Source organism: Doryrhamphus excisus, linkage group LG5 (assembly GCF_037039965.1).
Source record: "Doryrhamphus excisus strain RoL-2023G ecotype Guam linkage group LG5, RoL_Dexc_Guam_v1.1, whole genome shotgun sequence".
Classification (NCBI taxonomy): Eukaryota; Metazoa; Chordata; class Actinopteri; order Syngnathiformes; family Syngnathidae; genus Doryrhamphus; species Doryrhamphus excisus.
Genome location: NC_136361.1, coordinates 1,098,902 through 1,114,073, shown reverse-complemented (window position 1 = coordinate 1,114,073; position 15,172 = coordinate 1,098,902). Strand labels below are relative to the sequence as shown.

General features: G+C 48.1%; 1 protein-coding gene across 5 annotated transcripts in view; it reads right to left on the bottom strand.

Moving 5' to 3' along the window:
• Positions 1 to 15,172, bottom strand: part of LOC131108418 (partitioning defective 3 homolog) — a 183,159-nt gene that overhangs the window by 73,407 nt on the left and 94,580 nt on the right. For all 5 annotated transcript variants that reach the window (XM_058059327.2, XM_058059332.2, XM_058059333.2 and 2 more), the window contains 4 exons: positions 14,424 to 14,610; positions 10,974 to 11,122; positions 6,655 to 6,876; positions 3,291 to 3,507 (listed from right to left, as the gene is read on the bottom strand). In XM_058059327.2, the coding sequence (XP_057915310.2) occupies positions 3,291 to 3,507; positions 6,655 to 6,876; positions 10,974 to 11,122; positions 14,424 to 14,610 (775 nt within the window). The remainder of the gene's footprint in view (positions 1 to 3,290; positions 3,508 to 6,654; positions 6,877 to 10,973; positions 11,123 to 14,423; positions 14,611 to 15,172) is intronic.

The window sequence follows — 15,172 nt, the reverse complement described above, 5'->3', positions numbered from 1 at the left end:
ATTGAGCTCCTCGAGTGATGTCTAGTTATCAGTTTAACAGTCATCTGTATACACAGGGCCATGAAATAATGGGAATGTGGCTTTGATGTGGGGGGGGGGGCAGTCAGTCAGTCATGCGGAAGAGAAATGACACCTCATTAGGAACGTTGAAGGGAGCCTCACGGGCCGGACCACGGAGACACCGCTGCCATCTAGCATGCTAACACAGCCCAGGGCGATGCTTCCAACATCCAAACACAAGTGATAGGATTGGAAAGTAATGATGGCGTGCTATCCACTAGAGAGGACATGAATAATAACATAAAGGGCTTCCCGGGCCTGGCGCCGCCCTGCATGCCGACGTGGACACATGCATGCAACAGCCTGGAAATAACCAAAGCATCAAGCATCCAGCCGCCCAGGGCTTTTTAGCAGCTTGGAATGCAAACACGGGTCTATCCATTGATATGATCATCGGCGATTTACTGCAGGATGTCTCCCTTCAGGAAGTAAAGCTCGAGACCAAGACTGGAAGCCAAAGCCCGCCCCTTTAGCTTCATTTCCATTTTATTGCTAACAAAATAAAAGTCCACCAATCCCAGAACCTTAGAAGATTTACTCTATGTCATGGTGGTGATCTGAAGTGGTATGTGCTGATCAGGGTGATTAACCATTCCTTTTACAAAGTGCTTGTCCACCCATACTGGTCGTTGGCCGGTCGATCGGAGCATCCCCAGTTTGAAGACATCCTAATTTCCTTCCATGGCATTTTTACAAACTATAAGCCAATCTTCCACACCAGGTTTATCTAACCTCCGTCTCGCTCCCGCTGTTAATGCACTCCCAATCAGGAAGTCCATTAAGTGGATGTGAGATCCACATTCATCAGGCCGTCCAAAAGCCCCGCATGCAAACCATCAGCACAAGCGGGAGATGAAGACAAGACCGGCATGTGAGAGGAGCGCCGGGATAAAAAGTGACGGAAACAAAAGCACCGAGACAAGCGTTACAAAGGATTAACCTCACCGGGTCTCCTTTTGAAGTGGAGATACCACGGCATAGCGCTGGCATGCTAAACTTGCTAATGTACGGGCCATGCGAGACGTGGAAGCCTGAGACTTGACTGACGAGACAAAGCCTTCATCAGCCACAGGATCTGAAACCGCCGTGGAAATCTTTGCTAAAATCTTCCACATCACAGATCCTTTGCGTTCTTATTTTTACCTCTGGCATTTCTTACCACTCCGTTTTCTTCTGAACACAAAAGTTGCTATTTAATCCGCTGGGATGCAAACGTTCACGTGGTATCTTCCATCTTTAACTTTAGAAACTTGGATGTGGAAATGAGGAGAATAGAAGAGCGCTGTCAAAAGTTTTTATGCCACAAAGCCTCGAGATCCAAAGACACGCTCGTCAAGAAGCTTCTTTACATTCAAGCTTTCGAGCAAAGGTCTCAAACTCGCAGCCTCCTCGACATCAAAGGTTGCTGGGCAATTTGGGACAATATTAAATATGACAGATGAACATACAAACCAAGAACATAGCCTTCTGTATTGAGGCCGATGTGATACCGATATACCGATACATATAGGGACAATGATACACAAGCACACGTACGCGTGCTGCAGCAAGCGGAAGCACACGACACACCAACCATAGAAGAAGAAAGAACATGTGCGTAATTCTGTCGTCTTCAGTTGGCCGTTCCCGAAACCACGAAACACTTTGCTGTTGGACCTCAAAAGGTTTCCGTGTGGATGACCTTCAAGTGACCTTCGTTTGTTTACCAGCGAACTCAGGCAAAGTCAAGACAGGCCTCAACACCACAGGCAGGAGAAAAAACAAATCATATCAGCCTGATAGTTATGGTGCCCCCCTACCCTACCCGAGTCCCACAAAAGCTGGCCAAAGGCACTTGACCTTGAATTGGGCAATCAGAAACAGGAAGTGAACATAAAAATAAAACAACAATTTGAACTCTAAATTCCGCAAGACATGCTGGGCATCCAAGAGCACTCCCAGGAACAGTAGTCCAGGAGCCCAGGTTCTGAGCTGCTATTAGTAAAGACTGAGAAGATTGGACCAGATGTACTTGAGATGCCCCCCCCGGGTGTCCCCCATAGTTGGACACTCCTGCTTTAAAGGCATAGGAGGGGCGATGGCTGTACGCGGGGGGGCTACGCTAAGCCCACTGTGTGCCAACAGTGGACAATGAGGTGTGATGGCGAGGCCTCCCAGGGCACATGGAGGGCTGGAGTGGGCTCCTACAAAAATCCCGCTGCAGCCAGAAGTCATTGGAAAGCATCCAAACCTTCAAAGCGCTCCCATTTGGTGTGGAAAAAGTATATTTTGGTGACAAATTAGCCTGGAACGGGAAGAGAAAGCAACCCTGCAGCGTGCCTCCATTGTGACCCCAAAACACACTTGTCGTCTTTATTGTTCGCTCGTGAGTCACGTGATGCGCTACGCCGGCTAATCCCATTAAAGTAATCCACATGGAAGCAACTTAAGGCACAAGAAGGCTTGCAGCGCTTCCAAGTTCTGCTCCATTTAAAGTGTGCACACAATCCGCTGCCCCCCTTCTTTTTTGGCACTTTGCTGAAAACTAAGGGAAGCTGCTGCGAGGGACGGTGTGTGCCCCCCCCCACATGATGTCGTTGCCACTTCACTACCTCAAAAATATCAGCAACATCGTCATAGTCAATTAGTGATTACCGTCACCCCCCCCCCCGCTCCCGACCTTCACACACGCATGCAGACACAGTGGATAAGTGGACACTTCATGACAGCGAGGCCCGATGTTAGCATGGTGGCAATTCCAATTCCAAATATCCTAACATCCGATTCATGAGGGAAGCCATGTAGGTTGGTTACTCTATTAAATGCTTCAAATGGAATAACATATAATTTTACAGTAATATAATATATATTACAGTAAAAAGGGAGTAAAAAGCATTTTTAAAGTACTAAAAGGGGGCGTGGCCATAGTGTTTCAGGAATAAAATGCCTTATTAAAAATAATCTCATGCAATAACAGTCCACCAATCCAGGGAGTGCCCCGCCTCTTGCCCAAAGACAGCTGGTATAGGCTCCAGCATACCCCTGGATGGATGGATGGAGAATGGATGGATGGTTGGACATAAGCACATCCACCTCTTCCTTCTCCCCGCATCCAAGCAGGTCGGAGGAGAGGAGCTCCTGATGGTCATGTGACTTTGTGAAAGCAGGGTGCGAATATGACGTGAATGTCAACAACGGAAGAACGAATAAAGACACGGACACTCCCAACTCCAAGACGGTGGAGGTCTTACCTGAACATCTCGCCCAGGCCCTTCAGCACCCCTTTCTTGGCTTTGCTCCTCTCCTTGTCTTTATCCCGCTCGGGCTTCTTCTTTTCCGCCTTGTCCCGATCTCTCAGCCTGTCCTCTTTGGAGATGTTCCCGTTGAGTCCGGGGCTAACGACGAGGTCCCCGCTGGCGGACGTGGAGTCTTGGCCGGATCGGGAGCTTCCATCCGTGTCCTCGTCCACTTGAATGAGGACACAGAGGAGCGATAACAATATTAGCACCAAACAACAAACATCAGCAAAAACATCTTCCTGTTGCTTTTCATCGGAAAAGTCCTCAGTTAGCAACGTTCCGGTCCTACGAGCGGATTCTAATTTGTTGTTTTTTTCTCAATAGACAGCTTTAACTCTTGCTTGGAACTTATCTGCTCCAGAACCTCTGCAATCCTCGTGAGGATAAGCGCTAGAAGATGAATGAATATTATTATAGTACATGAATATGGACTATAGTATATATTGTATTATTATCGTATCTAAATATGGAATATACGTAGTACATTCCATACCACTGAACAACCCATTTCATATAAACCATGGATCCAGATCCGATGTCGCTCATGTGAATCGGGTTCCCAATTTCCATGCTAGCCGAATGCGAAGCCGGGCATCAAACTCCTTAGGTGATAAACGTACGCTTGATTGAACTTCCCATCACATCTAATGAGGAGTGATGTGCAAAATGTAATTAATCTGTCACTAATTAAACGTATAAGTAATCATGAAAAAAGGCTCCGGGGATCAGACTTTCAAATGTGGCGTACTCTTCAATCACATGATCCTGCCTCCTCGATACATGACATATTATATATACTTTATATACATTGTACATTATACTGTACACCACAACCTGCTCCATCGATGGCTTTTACATCGTGCTATGGCATTTGTTTACACACTAAATATGCATACATAATAATGCATAAAATAGACAGCTAGCTAACGCATGTAATGGGACACAACAATCACAGGAAGTTCCCAAAATACTCCAAGAATGAGTTCCCACTTAGATGGGACAGGAGAGGGCGGATGGGATGGGGTCGTATTTCCAGGAGGAGGAGTCGGGGGATTTATTTTGTCTTCTAATCTGTTGAAAAATCAGTTTCCATTTTAAAGATGCCAATAAAATGTTAGCACTGAAACACGATATGGAGGGAAGGGAGATAAAAGTGACGGCTTTATCCGGCTAAAATATGCACGCTGTCATCTCGGATCGGGAGGTGTGCTTGCCACTGGCATCTATTTACGACAAGACTCTGATTCTTGGAATGCTACGATAGCGGCGGACAGACGAGTCAGCGGCAGTTTCCAGTCCAGGTCATCGGGCCTCATTGGAGTTGTTACATACAAATCATATTAGATGCCTTAAACATGACTGTTTTCACTGAGGGTATTTCAAAATAAAATGTACTAGAGCTGGAACTGTAACACGGTGAAACGTCAAAGCGTGATATTTTTCCCAAGGTCATCATTCCGGCCCTTGCCTACGTGGATCCTTCATACTTTCAGCTCATACGAGTCTCCAAGTTGTCCTTTTGTCACGAGCAGGATGTCATCCTCCACGGATGCATCAACCTGAGAGGGCGTCATCCTTATTCCCAGGCCTCTCCTCCATCGGAGATTAGCAATGCTAACGCCGCTGTGTCTTATGATGCATCATCTCCAGCATTGTTGTGTGTTTTTGTGCACGTGTGTGCCTGATATGTAGTCTCTCAAAGGCGGCATGTGGCGATGAAAAGGCACAGGAGACTTATCTCCTTTCCTGATAATTCCACGAAATGCAGGCAATCACGCCGGAGTCTGACATCAGGAAGGTGATGTGAGCCCGTCTTCAGGAGTTGAAGGATGCGAGAAGAAGAAAGGACCTGATAGGCCGTCTCAACTGACAGGAACGCGTCAGGCAATCATTTGACCACTTGGACATGTGAAGCGCCCGTGTGGAGCGCCCGTGTGGAGCGCCCGTGTGAAGCGCACATATGAAGCGCCCGTGTGAAACTTTGAAAGGAAGCCCATGGAAGCGGACGGTCAGCGCAGGTTAGCCCAGACGTGAAAAGGCGTGTCTTATTAGGAGGGCTGATGTTCCCCTTTCACTTCTTTCTCTGAAGGATTTGCAAGAGCGAGTTGGACAAGGAGGGGGGCGTGTCCCCAGCAGGCTATCTGCCGGGGACACGTTTGACGTAGAATATACCAAATCTGTATTTTATGTAAATAAAAGTCTCGGAGCAGAGGACAGCGTGGGCTTATCTGTCAACTTTGACTATTAACCTCAGTGACGAGCACAAACCGGCTGCTTTTATCTAAATTGAAAAGCAGTTATTTGAATATCATGGGGGGGGGGGGGGGGGGGGGGGGCAATATACGGCAGAGAGGAAATCAGCTGCTTTCCCCATTTTCCTTTGCTGAGATAAGACTGTATTTAGTGGCTTGCTGACAGAGCTTATGAGAACAAAGCATTTCAGACAAATAATTCCCCCTTTTCCTTACATGCCCCCCCCCGTTCCCTTTTAATGGAATCCTCCTTGGCTGGATGCAAATGTTCATAAAGCAATTACTCTTGCAGCACGGCGCTCTTATTACCTGTTGGCAAAACATAAGACACCTGCCTGACGCGTCTTTTTATCATCAGACACCAAGTAGGAATGGATACCTTTACTCTTTGGGTGGGCTTCCGCTTCTTCTCAAAGTTTACAATGAAGCAAATCCCAGTTTAGCAATAAAGCATTAAAGCAATAAACAAAGAGCTAAAGCCAAGCCTGACTGGTGGCGATAGAAGCGACTGCCTCATTACTGAAGTCCGGTCTATGTGCTGCGAGCTAGGTTGAGCTTTAGCCAGAATGATACTGAAATGCTAGCTAACTTCCTGAAGAAATGCCAGCTGTCGCTGCGTGTCAACGCTGAAGATAAAGTGAAATGCTTTGAAAAAGTATGAAAGGTGAAATGACGAAGGAATGCAGGAATAGTTTGGAAGCTGAAGCTGGACTGAAATGCTGTGGAAATATGCTGAATGGAAGATCTTTTGATGAAACATGATGAACAATTGAACTTGAACTCACAACCTCTGAGCTATGTTATTCCCCAGCAAGTGGGGATCCCTAACCTCGTTTACTCGGGAATCCGACATTCTCTGTGGACTCAAGGGACACATTACCACACTGCAACCTCCAAGGCATGGAGTGGGTCGTTATGGAGGGAACCCACACAAGCAGGAGGAAATGGATAATAGGTGGCATTGGATGACACGTTAAGGCAAAACAAAGACCCACTCTGCGTTTGGGGGAACAAGCAAGTCGAGAGGCGTTCCCGTGTACGCCGCCATTGTGGGAAATACGTACCGGTCTCCATGCTGTTCCCTTCTTCCGCGTGGAGGCGTGGTTTGTCGTACGACTTGTCGATAGCCGCTCTGAAACTGTCGTTGCAGCCGCGGCCTCTGAGGATTCGAGAGCGCGGCCTGTCGACGTTGATCTCGGTGTTCCGGGTTGCCGCAGCAACAGCTGTGTGGAGGCTTTCAAGGGAACTGGACTTTTTGAGGCCCAGCGAAGGTCCCACGGCATTTCCTGAAAAGAAAAAAAAAGAAACTGGAGTCGGTGAGGCATGCACTTAATTGGTTCCGGTCCCAAAAATAGAATTCCCTATTTAGAACTGGAATATTTTCAAAATATCCCATTTACCACCTTCGAAATATTTTTCCATGATTAGAGCCCTCTAGACATAAAATAGCACCCCTAAAGTCACATTTATACTCCTATTAGCCCATATAGTAGACATAATAGGAGAAAATAAGACGTAATATAAACTCACACGTCAGCACAGAGTCCTTTTCCGGACTTCCTGCCGTGGCTAAGTGTTTTTCAGCAGGCCGTTTTATTGGTTCGATGCATCCAATGAGCGGCATGATAAGAACGTACAGCTGGGCAGCCTGTAATGAAGTAAACTTGCAGGGCTGCTGTGTTGTGATGGGATTCCCAATATTCAAGCGTGTGTTCGGGCGATGTAAGCGGAGCTTAACGCCAGTATTGTTATTTCATTTGGCGAGGGCATCCATCACTTCCCTGTAGGTCTTACATTAGCTGCCAGTTGGTAAACACAGCGCTTGATTTCCAGTCAATTTTTTCCTGCATTGAGCTCGCAGCGAGGTGCTGTCAAACGTATTAAGATGGATTCCGTGTGCTCGACAGGGAAATATTCACTAACCACCATTTCGCTCTTCATGCAATGACTCGGGGGGGCCTGACCTCAGGGCAAAACCTGGATCCGATCCGTTATGGATCCGAGCTGAATTGTCTTCACCATGGTGGACGAAACACGTCACCACGGCGGACGTAGCGATAACGTTCTACTTCTTCACATCGCACTTGGATGACCACAAACGGCCCCCCAGCCACTAGCCTTAAGAAAACAATCAGTTTGGTTTAGCTCAGACCTCGAGGGCCAATGCCAGTGTGGGAGCACGGCGAAGAAGGAAGAAGGTGTTTTGGGTCACATGGTACGCCCGCCCGCGTTCAACATCTGCGGCCAACGTTATTCTCCTCCATCCTCGCTTCCTCTCCATCTGCTGTCCAACCAGTCAAATAGGCTAAAAAGGTCAGCTGTTCTCCATCCGATTCTGCTTTCCAGGCTGCTAAATGCACGTCATGATTTTTAAACTCCGTCCTCCGTCCTCCGATTCATCAATGCTAGCAAACTCGTCCAATCCCGGGAGAACCACAGCCCAATTCCAACAGCAGCGTTCCAAATAAATGAACAATCCTATAATGCCGCATCCCAGAGGCGGTCTTAAACGATAACATTGAACGGTGTGGTGTGCTGCAAATGTCAAGGGGGGGTGCTTGGCGTCGGGTTGCAGGAAGTGGAATAAGGCTTGCTTACATTTGAAATTAGCTCAACAAAAACAATGTCAGAGGTTTCGAACAAACAGCCAGGAAATGACACGCAGCGCACGGGACAGGACAGATGGAATAGAACCCGCGTCTGCCTGTAAGTCATGTGCAATAGTAACAATCTTGGAGATCTTGGAGATTTACATATATACATTACATATTTTACAAAATGTCAAAGTGGCAAACTTTCATTTCTGTCGAGGCCTTCTCGGCTCTTTTGGAGAACACTTGACTTGACTGAAGACTTGGGCAGCCCTGCTAGGGAGGGATGGAGTCCTGAAAGCAGGACAATAGGAAATAGATGAACACCAAGCGAGCATGAAAATGTTGTCATTACTTTGAATGAACTCTGGATGTACGCCCCCCCCCCCCCACACCCCCCACGAAGGGCGGACTGGCAGAAGCCAGAGTGTTTCCCACACAAAGGGATTGCAGGCTTGAGCCGTACAGGATGCGGCACTTGAAGGCAAGCAAAAGGACATCTGCTGTACTTGGAATCAGGGAATTATCTTCCCACTCGGCACGATCCGCTCGGCCATTGTTTCTCACAGTCCGCTGAACCACCGACAGGAGCACGGAGACAAAGAGCACGGGCGAGCGAGAGCGAGGAACGGAGAGAGACAGCTTGCCCAAAGTCCAACCTGTCTTTGTTTTCATCAGAAGAGGCCCCGACTCTCTGGGGAGAGTTTGACGGACAGCTCTCTGTACGCCAGTCTATTATGTGATTCCTATCTCCCGACTGAAGCCGGCGCTCCTTGATGCTCTCTTATTCACAGCCATGAAAATATATATATAAATATATATATAATATATTCCGCTATTGCATCCAGACAAGGGACGCCACTCCCCACACGCCCGAAGGAGGAATCAAATCAGCGCAGTGAAAAACGCAAAGGAAGATCTTCCCATGCACCTGAAAGTGTGTCACGTCCGGAGGCGGAATCCGGTCACCGTGCCGCGGTCCTACGGCGGATTAAGGCCAAGGACGGGTAATTGGAGAGGATCCATTGCCATTAAGCGTTAAAGGGGCGGCATGGCAAACTCCATGAATAAATCAGCAGCAGTTATTAGAGGGACAGGAGCACATGCTATAATTAGCGCGGCTAAAGCCATGCAGCTCCGCCATTATTCACCACGGGGCCGTGCGTGGAAAGATCTGTGTACAGACGGGGGCTCCATTACACACAATTTATTCAAAGAGCCGGGGCGGTAAAAGGGTAATTATGGTAAAAATAGCCTCCGTGGTGGTCAGGCGAAGGCCGTGTCCAGGTACGTCCCCGGGTCAGCCAGGCTCCGACGTCTCCGCCAGATGTGGATCATTAGCATGGCGGAGGACGTCCTTCAAACCCTCGACATGCGCCACCAAGTCATCATCATTAACGCCATTCACAGCGACGTCTCGCTATGCGGCCGGAAGGATGCCTTCCATCAACACAAACTCTTAATTGGCCAAAATGGTCCGGTCCGACATACCAAGTGGAAGTTATTATGGACGTACCAATAATGCGTAGAAATATAGCAAAAGTTCATTTCAATGAACATGAAAAACAAACAACACATTTCAAATTCCCGCATGAAGCTTCGGAGGTGCAGTGTCGCGAAGGTGATGAGATATTCCTGCGGAAGCTGAGGCTTTGGTTTGGCCAATCTCCGCCCACATCTAAATGAAAGTGAAAGACGGGCTGTCTGATTGAGTTTAGCATATTCCGACACGACGCCTTCAGAGACAAGAAACCCAGCAGCTGCTGTGATCTGGAACACGTGGAAGAAGAATTCACCGGGAGAAAGATCCCCACGGCCAGCCCAGCGAGCGGATGCCGTTGAGCATGCTTAGCATGCTTAGCATTTGGTCAAGGTAGCGTTGAAGCAGAGAAGCTTCATTATGGACTAAATGAACTTTGGAGAAGTATCTTTTACCTGCTGCTTTGGAGGTAAGGACTGGAACAAATTAGCATTTGACCAAGTGGACCAAACGAGGTCTTTGTCTGGGAAGGGACGAGTACGGTTTATCTAAGGATGCTTTTTGATGAGCGCAATAATCCATCTCCTTTCACAGCTAATCAAATAATGCACCTAAATGCTAACATCACTTTGCTAACATCACGCAGCCATCAGGGTTTTTGGTTTGGATCAAACCCAAAGATAAGACGTGCATTTGCAGCAATGAGCCACTTTGCTCACTTCCTCTCCTCTGACAAATCTCATTATATTTGCCACTAAAAATACAGCTGATCATATCTTTAGACTGGACTAACAGTTCAGGGAAATACACCAAAATATCAACTTACAGTCCGACCGCCTCCCAGTGTGGGGAAGTACCCCTAATGGGCAGACTGGACTTGGGCTCATTGCTGCATTTCTCTCGCTGAGGAATGGAGTTGGCGGATAAAAGTTCAGAGGTTTGACTTCCACCTCATGGGGAGGAGCCCTGAACCCCTTGTCGCCTTTGGGTTCAGGGTTCAGAGCTCCGTGCCTGAACTCGGGGCCACAGGAATCTACGGTGGCTGATGGGAACAAACTCACAGCAACGTCCAAACGCTCCAAAACTAACCTCACCGCAGCTTCCAGACCTCAGACGTTAGAGCAACCACTTCTGACGTGTTTAACGAGACATAAATGAAACGCACTTTCATCCCAGCAACTGTCTTCTGGGCATAACCCTCACTGATGCCTGGCAGGATAACTTCTAGTGAAGTTAGTTTCTCATGTATGCTTTTTGTTTTTGGACATTTTCCAGGCCGACACGGAAGTCTGGAGCCAAACGTGTACGGTACCTAGATCCATGCTCTTGGATTTGCGTGACTTGACGATGTCCAGATGAGCGGCACTGTCATACTGCTTGGTGCGTTTTTCAGACATACTCTGGCGGCCGAAGCCCTCCCTTTGGAAAGAAGCGTCCGGGTCTGCGTCGGGACTGAGTGAGCTGCAAGAGAGGAACATATTGAATAGTAGTTAGAGTGGTCATCTTTGTCAAGCCAGGATTTCGTTACGTTGTGCAGATATTGCATCAATGTGCTAACGCTATAATGTCAAGACCATCTGATAAAAAGACCGAGGAGATAAAAACCTCCCAATTAGTATTCATACGCTCCCTTCCATACAGTACAACATGCAGATGAACTCACGAACACGCCCGACAATCGCTTTCCATCAATGTCAGCCAGGATTCTACTCAAGGGCACCTCGCTGCCTCGCCCGCCGGCCGGGTTCAGGACAAGCTCGGCTCTATTTGTGACACACTGACGTGCGGGTCTTTTGGGTCAGGCCCACTCAATAAGTCCGTCTGAGGCTGGAGTCCTAGCTTCCTTGGCATTTTACCTTTGAGATGCTCTATCTCTGTCTGGATCTTAATTGAAAGTGGGAAAGGAGAGGAGGGAGTTTGGGGGATATTTGCATTCCAATGAAGGTGAACACCTTGCCATTGGAGGAGATAGATGTGGTGCTAATGAAGTCTCCCCGCGTGCGTTGCAAGTGTTGCTTTTGGGCTTTTTTCCATTTGACAACAAAATAAGACATATTCTCCTGGAACACATCACAGGCGGACCCGCTGACACCCGTCTGCATGTAAACAACCGATGTGGTTTGCCGAGCCCGTTCGACACGAGACCCGCTTCAGGTGTCAGACGTCACTTTGCTGTCACCCCAACCCGACGCTCTCATCTGAGCTCAGCCTGGCTGACACGGGAAGGCGAGAAAGTGGAGCAGGGATGACAGCACGGATGAATTATTCATTCCTTCATTCATCATCCCTTTCTTTCACCTCGTATCATTCAAAGTTCACACAACACTTTCTCCTTTTTCTCTCGACGAGTCTATATCTCGGGACAGACACGGGGCGGGGCCACAATTCCTCCACTCACCATGACTGTTGAGACTGGAGGTGAGTCCGCTATGTTTTTACAGCACAACAAACAAGTCGAGATAAGCTAAGGCACCTCTTCCTCACAGCGTCCCTGCGGTGCCAAAAGCTTTTATTGTTTTACAGCAGCAAAGGTGTTCCTGCACCTTCCGGTCGTCCGCTTGCACGGCAGCAGGGTGTCCAAACCTTCCACCGAGGGCCGGGTGTGCAGACATGCAAGCAGGCACCGACCTCGTATCAAACACATGCAAGGTGAGGAGGAAAGGGAGCATGTATGACATGCTTGTAGCGACGGCGCACCACTGAGACACGGTAAATATTCATGAGGCGAGGAGGGACCATTGGCATTTAAGGGAAAACACGCAGGCATGTGTAATTCTTACTTTTATCCTCCGTGGCAAAGTCTATTAGGGATCCACGGAAGAAGCCCGTCTGGCTGCAATATTAGCCTGGAACTTTCCTCATGTCTATGTGGACCTTTTCCACTTTATATGTTAATTTGTGATATTGTTTACCAGCCAATGTGTATCTAAACACCCGTGAGACTGAGAGCATCGGTGCAACAGAGGATGTCAGTGCATACAAGGGTGTGTGTGTGTGTGTGTGTGTGTGTTTGTCTTCAGTCCTTTTCAATTTTGGCTGCTTGACAGACAGCATCACAACTGGCGAATCTCACAGACGTAACGATGGAAAACATCTCCTTTCCGTTCCGCCACAATCCAAACCGATGTCATTGAGCACCAGGAAAACCGCTGGGAGAAACCAACAGATGAGGATGAGACCAAGTGGACCTGCTGACTTGTCCTCATGAAATACTAGTACTAGTACTGCATGACTACTACCAGGAAAAGTAGAGTATACATAGAGGTGATGACACGAGTACGAGTACTACCAGACTACTACCAGGACAACCAGAGTATAGAGGGGGAGGAGCCCCCGCTGTGGCCCAGCAAGGTGCACTGTATTGGGGCACATGATGAGGCACGAGTGTGTAGATGTTACTGAAGATGTGTATTTAAAAAGTCATTCCGTGCTTGTAGTGTTCCACTAAGTTGACTTTCCAACCCAATCCTACATCCCATTCCGGAGTACTGCTGTTATTAATCCCGTGCATTCACTAAGCCACTTGATCAGGCGGCGGCGCTTATCTTTTCCTCTTGAAAGGATTCGCTACTTTGGGCATCTGAGAAGGAGGTGGTGGACACCATCAGGGGAACAAAAGCAACGAGGCGGCAAACATGCAGGCCAGCATTCCTACAAAGGAACGCTTTCCAACCATGATGCATTCAGTGAAACGTGACGGACGACACTCGCTTTCCATTCATGGAGAATTTGCACACAAGTTGTGGGCTCGCTGGACCTCTGGCTGACGCGTACCATACATCACAAGTACATGTACCAGCACAACTACGTATATAGTACTTGCTCCACTACCAGAACATTGGAATCTGGGGAAAAAGCCAAAGTGAAAGCATACGTGTAGAAGGAAAAGCATGCTACTGAGGATGAGTCGGTGGGCTTCGGTGGGCTTCGTGATGGCCAGCAGGTAAGCAGCAGCCAAGCATGTCCCACCAGCGAGAAGGGCTGCATAATACTGAGAAGGCCAGAGGTGAAACGCAGCACAATACATATTCAAGACGTACGCGGGGCCTCCACGGCTGCCCTGTACGTGAAGAATGAATGAAAAGTTCAGTTGCAGCTTGGCACGCGTGTTGATGCAGGGCGTGTTGATGCTGGGATGTTGTGGGCACGTGCGAGAGAACCAGCGCCAGTCAGGAGGAGAGTATTTGAGCAGCTGTTTGCACTTGAGCCAAGGAAACGTGTGCCTGTCGTGTGTTCACGTATGTGACTTTGACGAGATGAATTATTCACGGTAACCCTGGGCAGTGGCACAGAGCGCACGTACCGGCAGACAGGAAGCGTGAGCGCCTCGCAGCCGTACGTTGCGGACCTAATCCACTGCGACAAAGTACAGGAATAGGGAATCTACTTCTATTCCTGGAGGAAAAAGTAAGAGGCAGGAAAAAAGCAGCCAAGTCATGAATAACCTTGAGCCAATCAGAGCCAAAGTAGAGAAACAACATGGATGTGAAGGCTGCACTCTTGCATTCCTATCTGGTCATTGCTATGATTTGCTGTGATGAATTAGAGTTAGAGAAGATCTTTTTTTTTCCACCACAATAATAATGTGTCTGTAAATTAAAAAACTGCCTTTGAATTCGCTGAGACAAAGTTTAAAGTAATATCTGAGTATCTGATATCGGTATTTCACACCGTGTAGACCACCACCACCTCCACCTGATGGCAAATCCAAAAAGGCTCCCCGTCTTTGAAAGTGATGGTTGACCCATAGTCCAATACTCACCATTCGTTCTGATTGGATGGCACCTGGATCCACGGTCCCGGGTTCCCTCCCACAAAACCCAAGTCCTCATGCGAGCTGGAGGAGGATTGGTCGGAGAAGTGGGCAGGAAGCATGGGCGGCCTGTCGTCTTCTATCAGCACGATGTCATCCTGGGGCATGTTGACGGTGGGGGAGAGCTGATATTGACCTAGGACAGACGGAATCGGACACAAACAATGACCTCCAAACGTGGACTTGACATATTCACATGTAAACGTAAACATTTGTCAAATTCAGATGGAGTCTGGTACATGAACGTGTTCGGAATGGAATATGTTCCCTGGGCTCTGAGAAAGATGAATTGCAGACGCCGCAGTTCTCCGCCTGTCCATGTTGCGTGCCATCCTGCCCTCATTCATTCAAAGCAGAGGGAAAATGTTCCATTCCTAAATGTTGGCTATCCGGTACATCCACACTCGGGCACCACAAGCGAACCACTTTGTCTGATTTTGAGACACAAATCCTGGCACATTTTGACCCTGTGACATTGTCACCATGATATCCCGGGCATCAATCAAATATTCCACGTCTTGAAAGGCTGCAGCAGCGACTGAGCAGCAGAGCTGAATAACACAAGACGTCCCGACAAAACACGAAAGCAACCGCTGAAGCAAAGTTGGAGGTATAAGTCATGCTATGCATTATCCTTCATTCTTCCTCCAAGGACAAAGACTCACAGGAGAAGCGCTTCCTTGATTTGTATGCAGGCC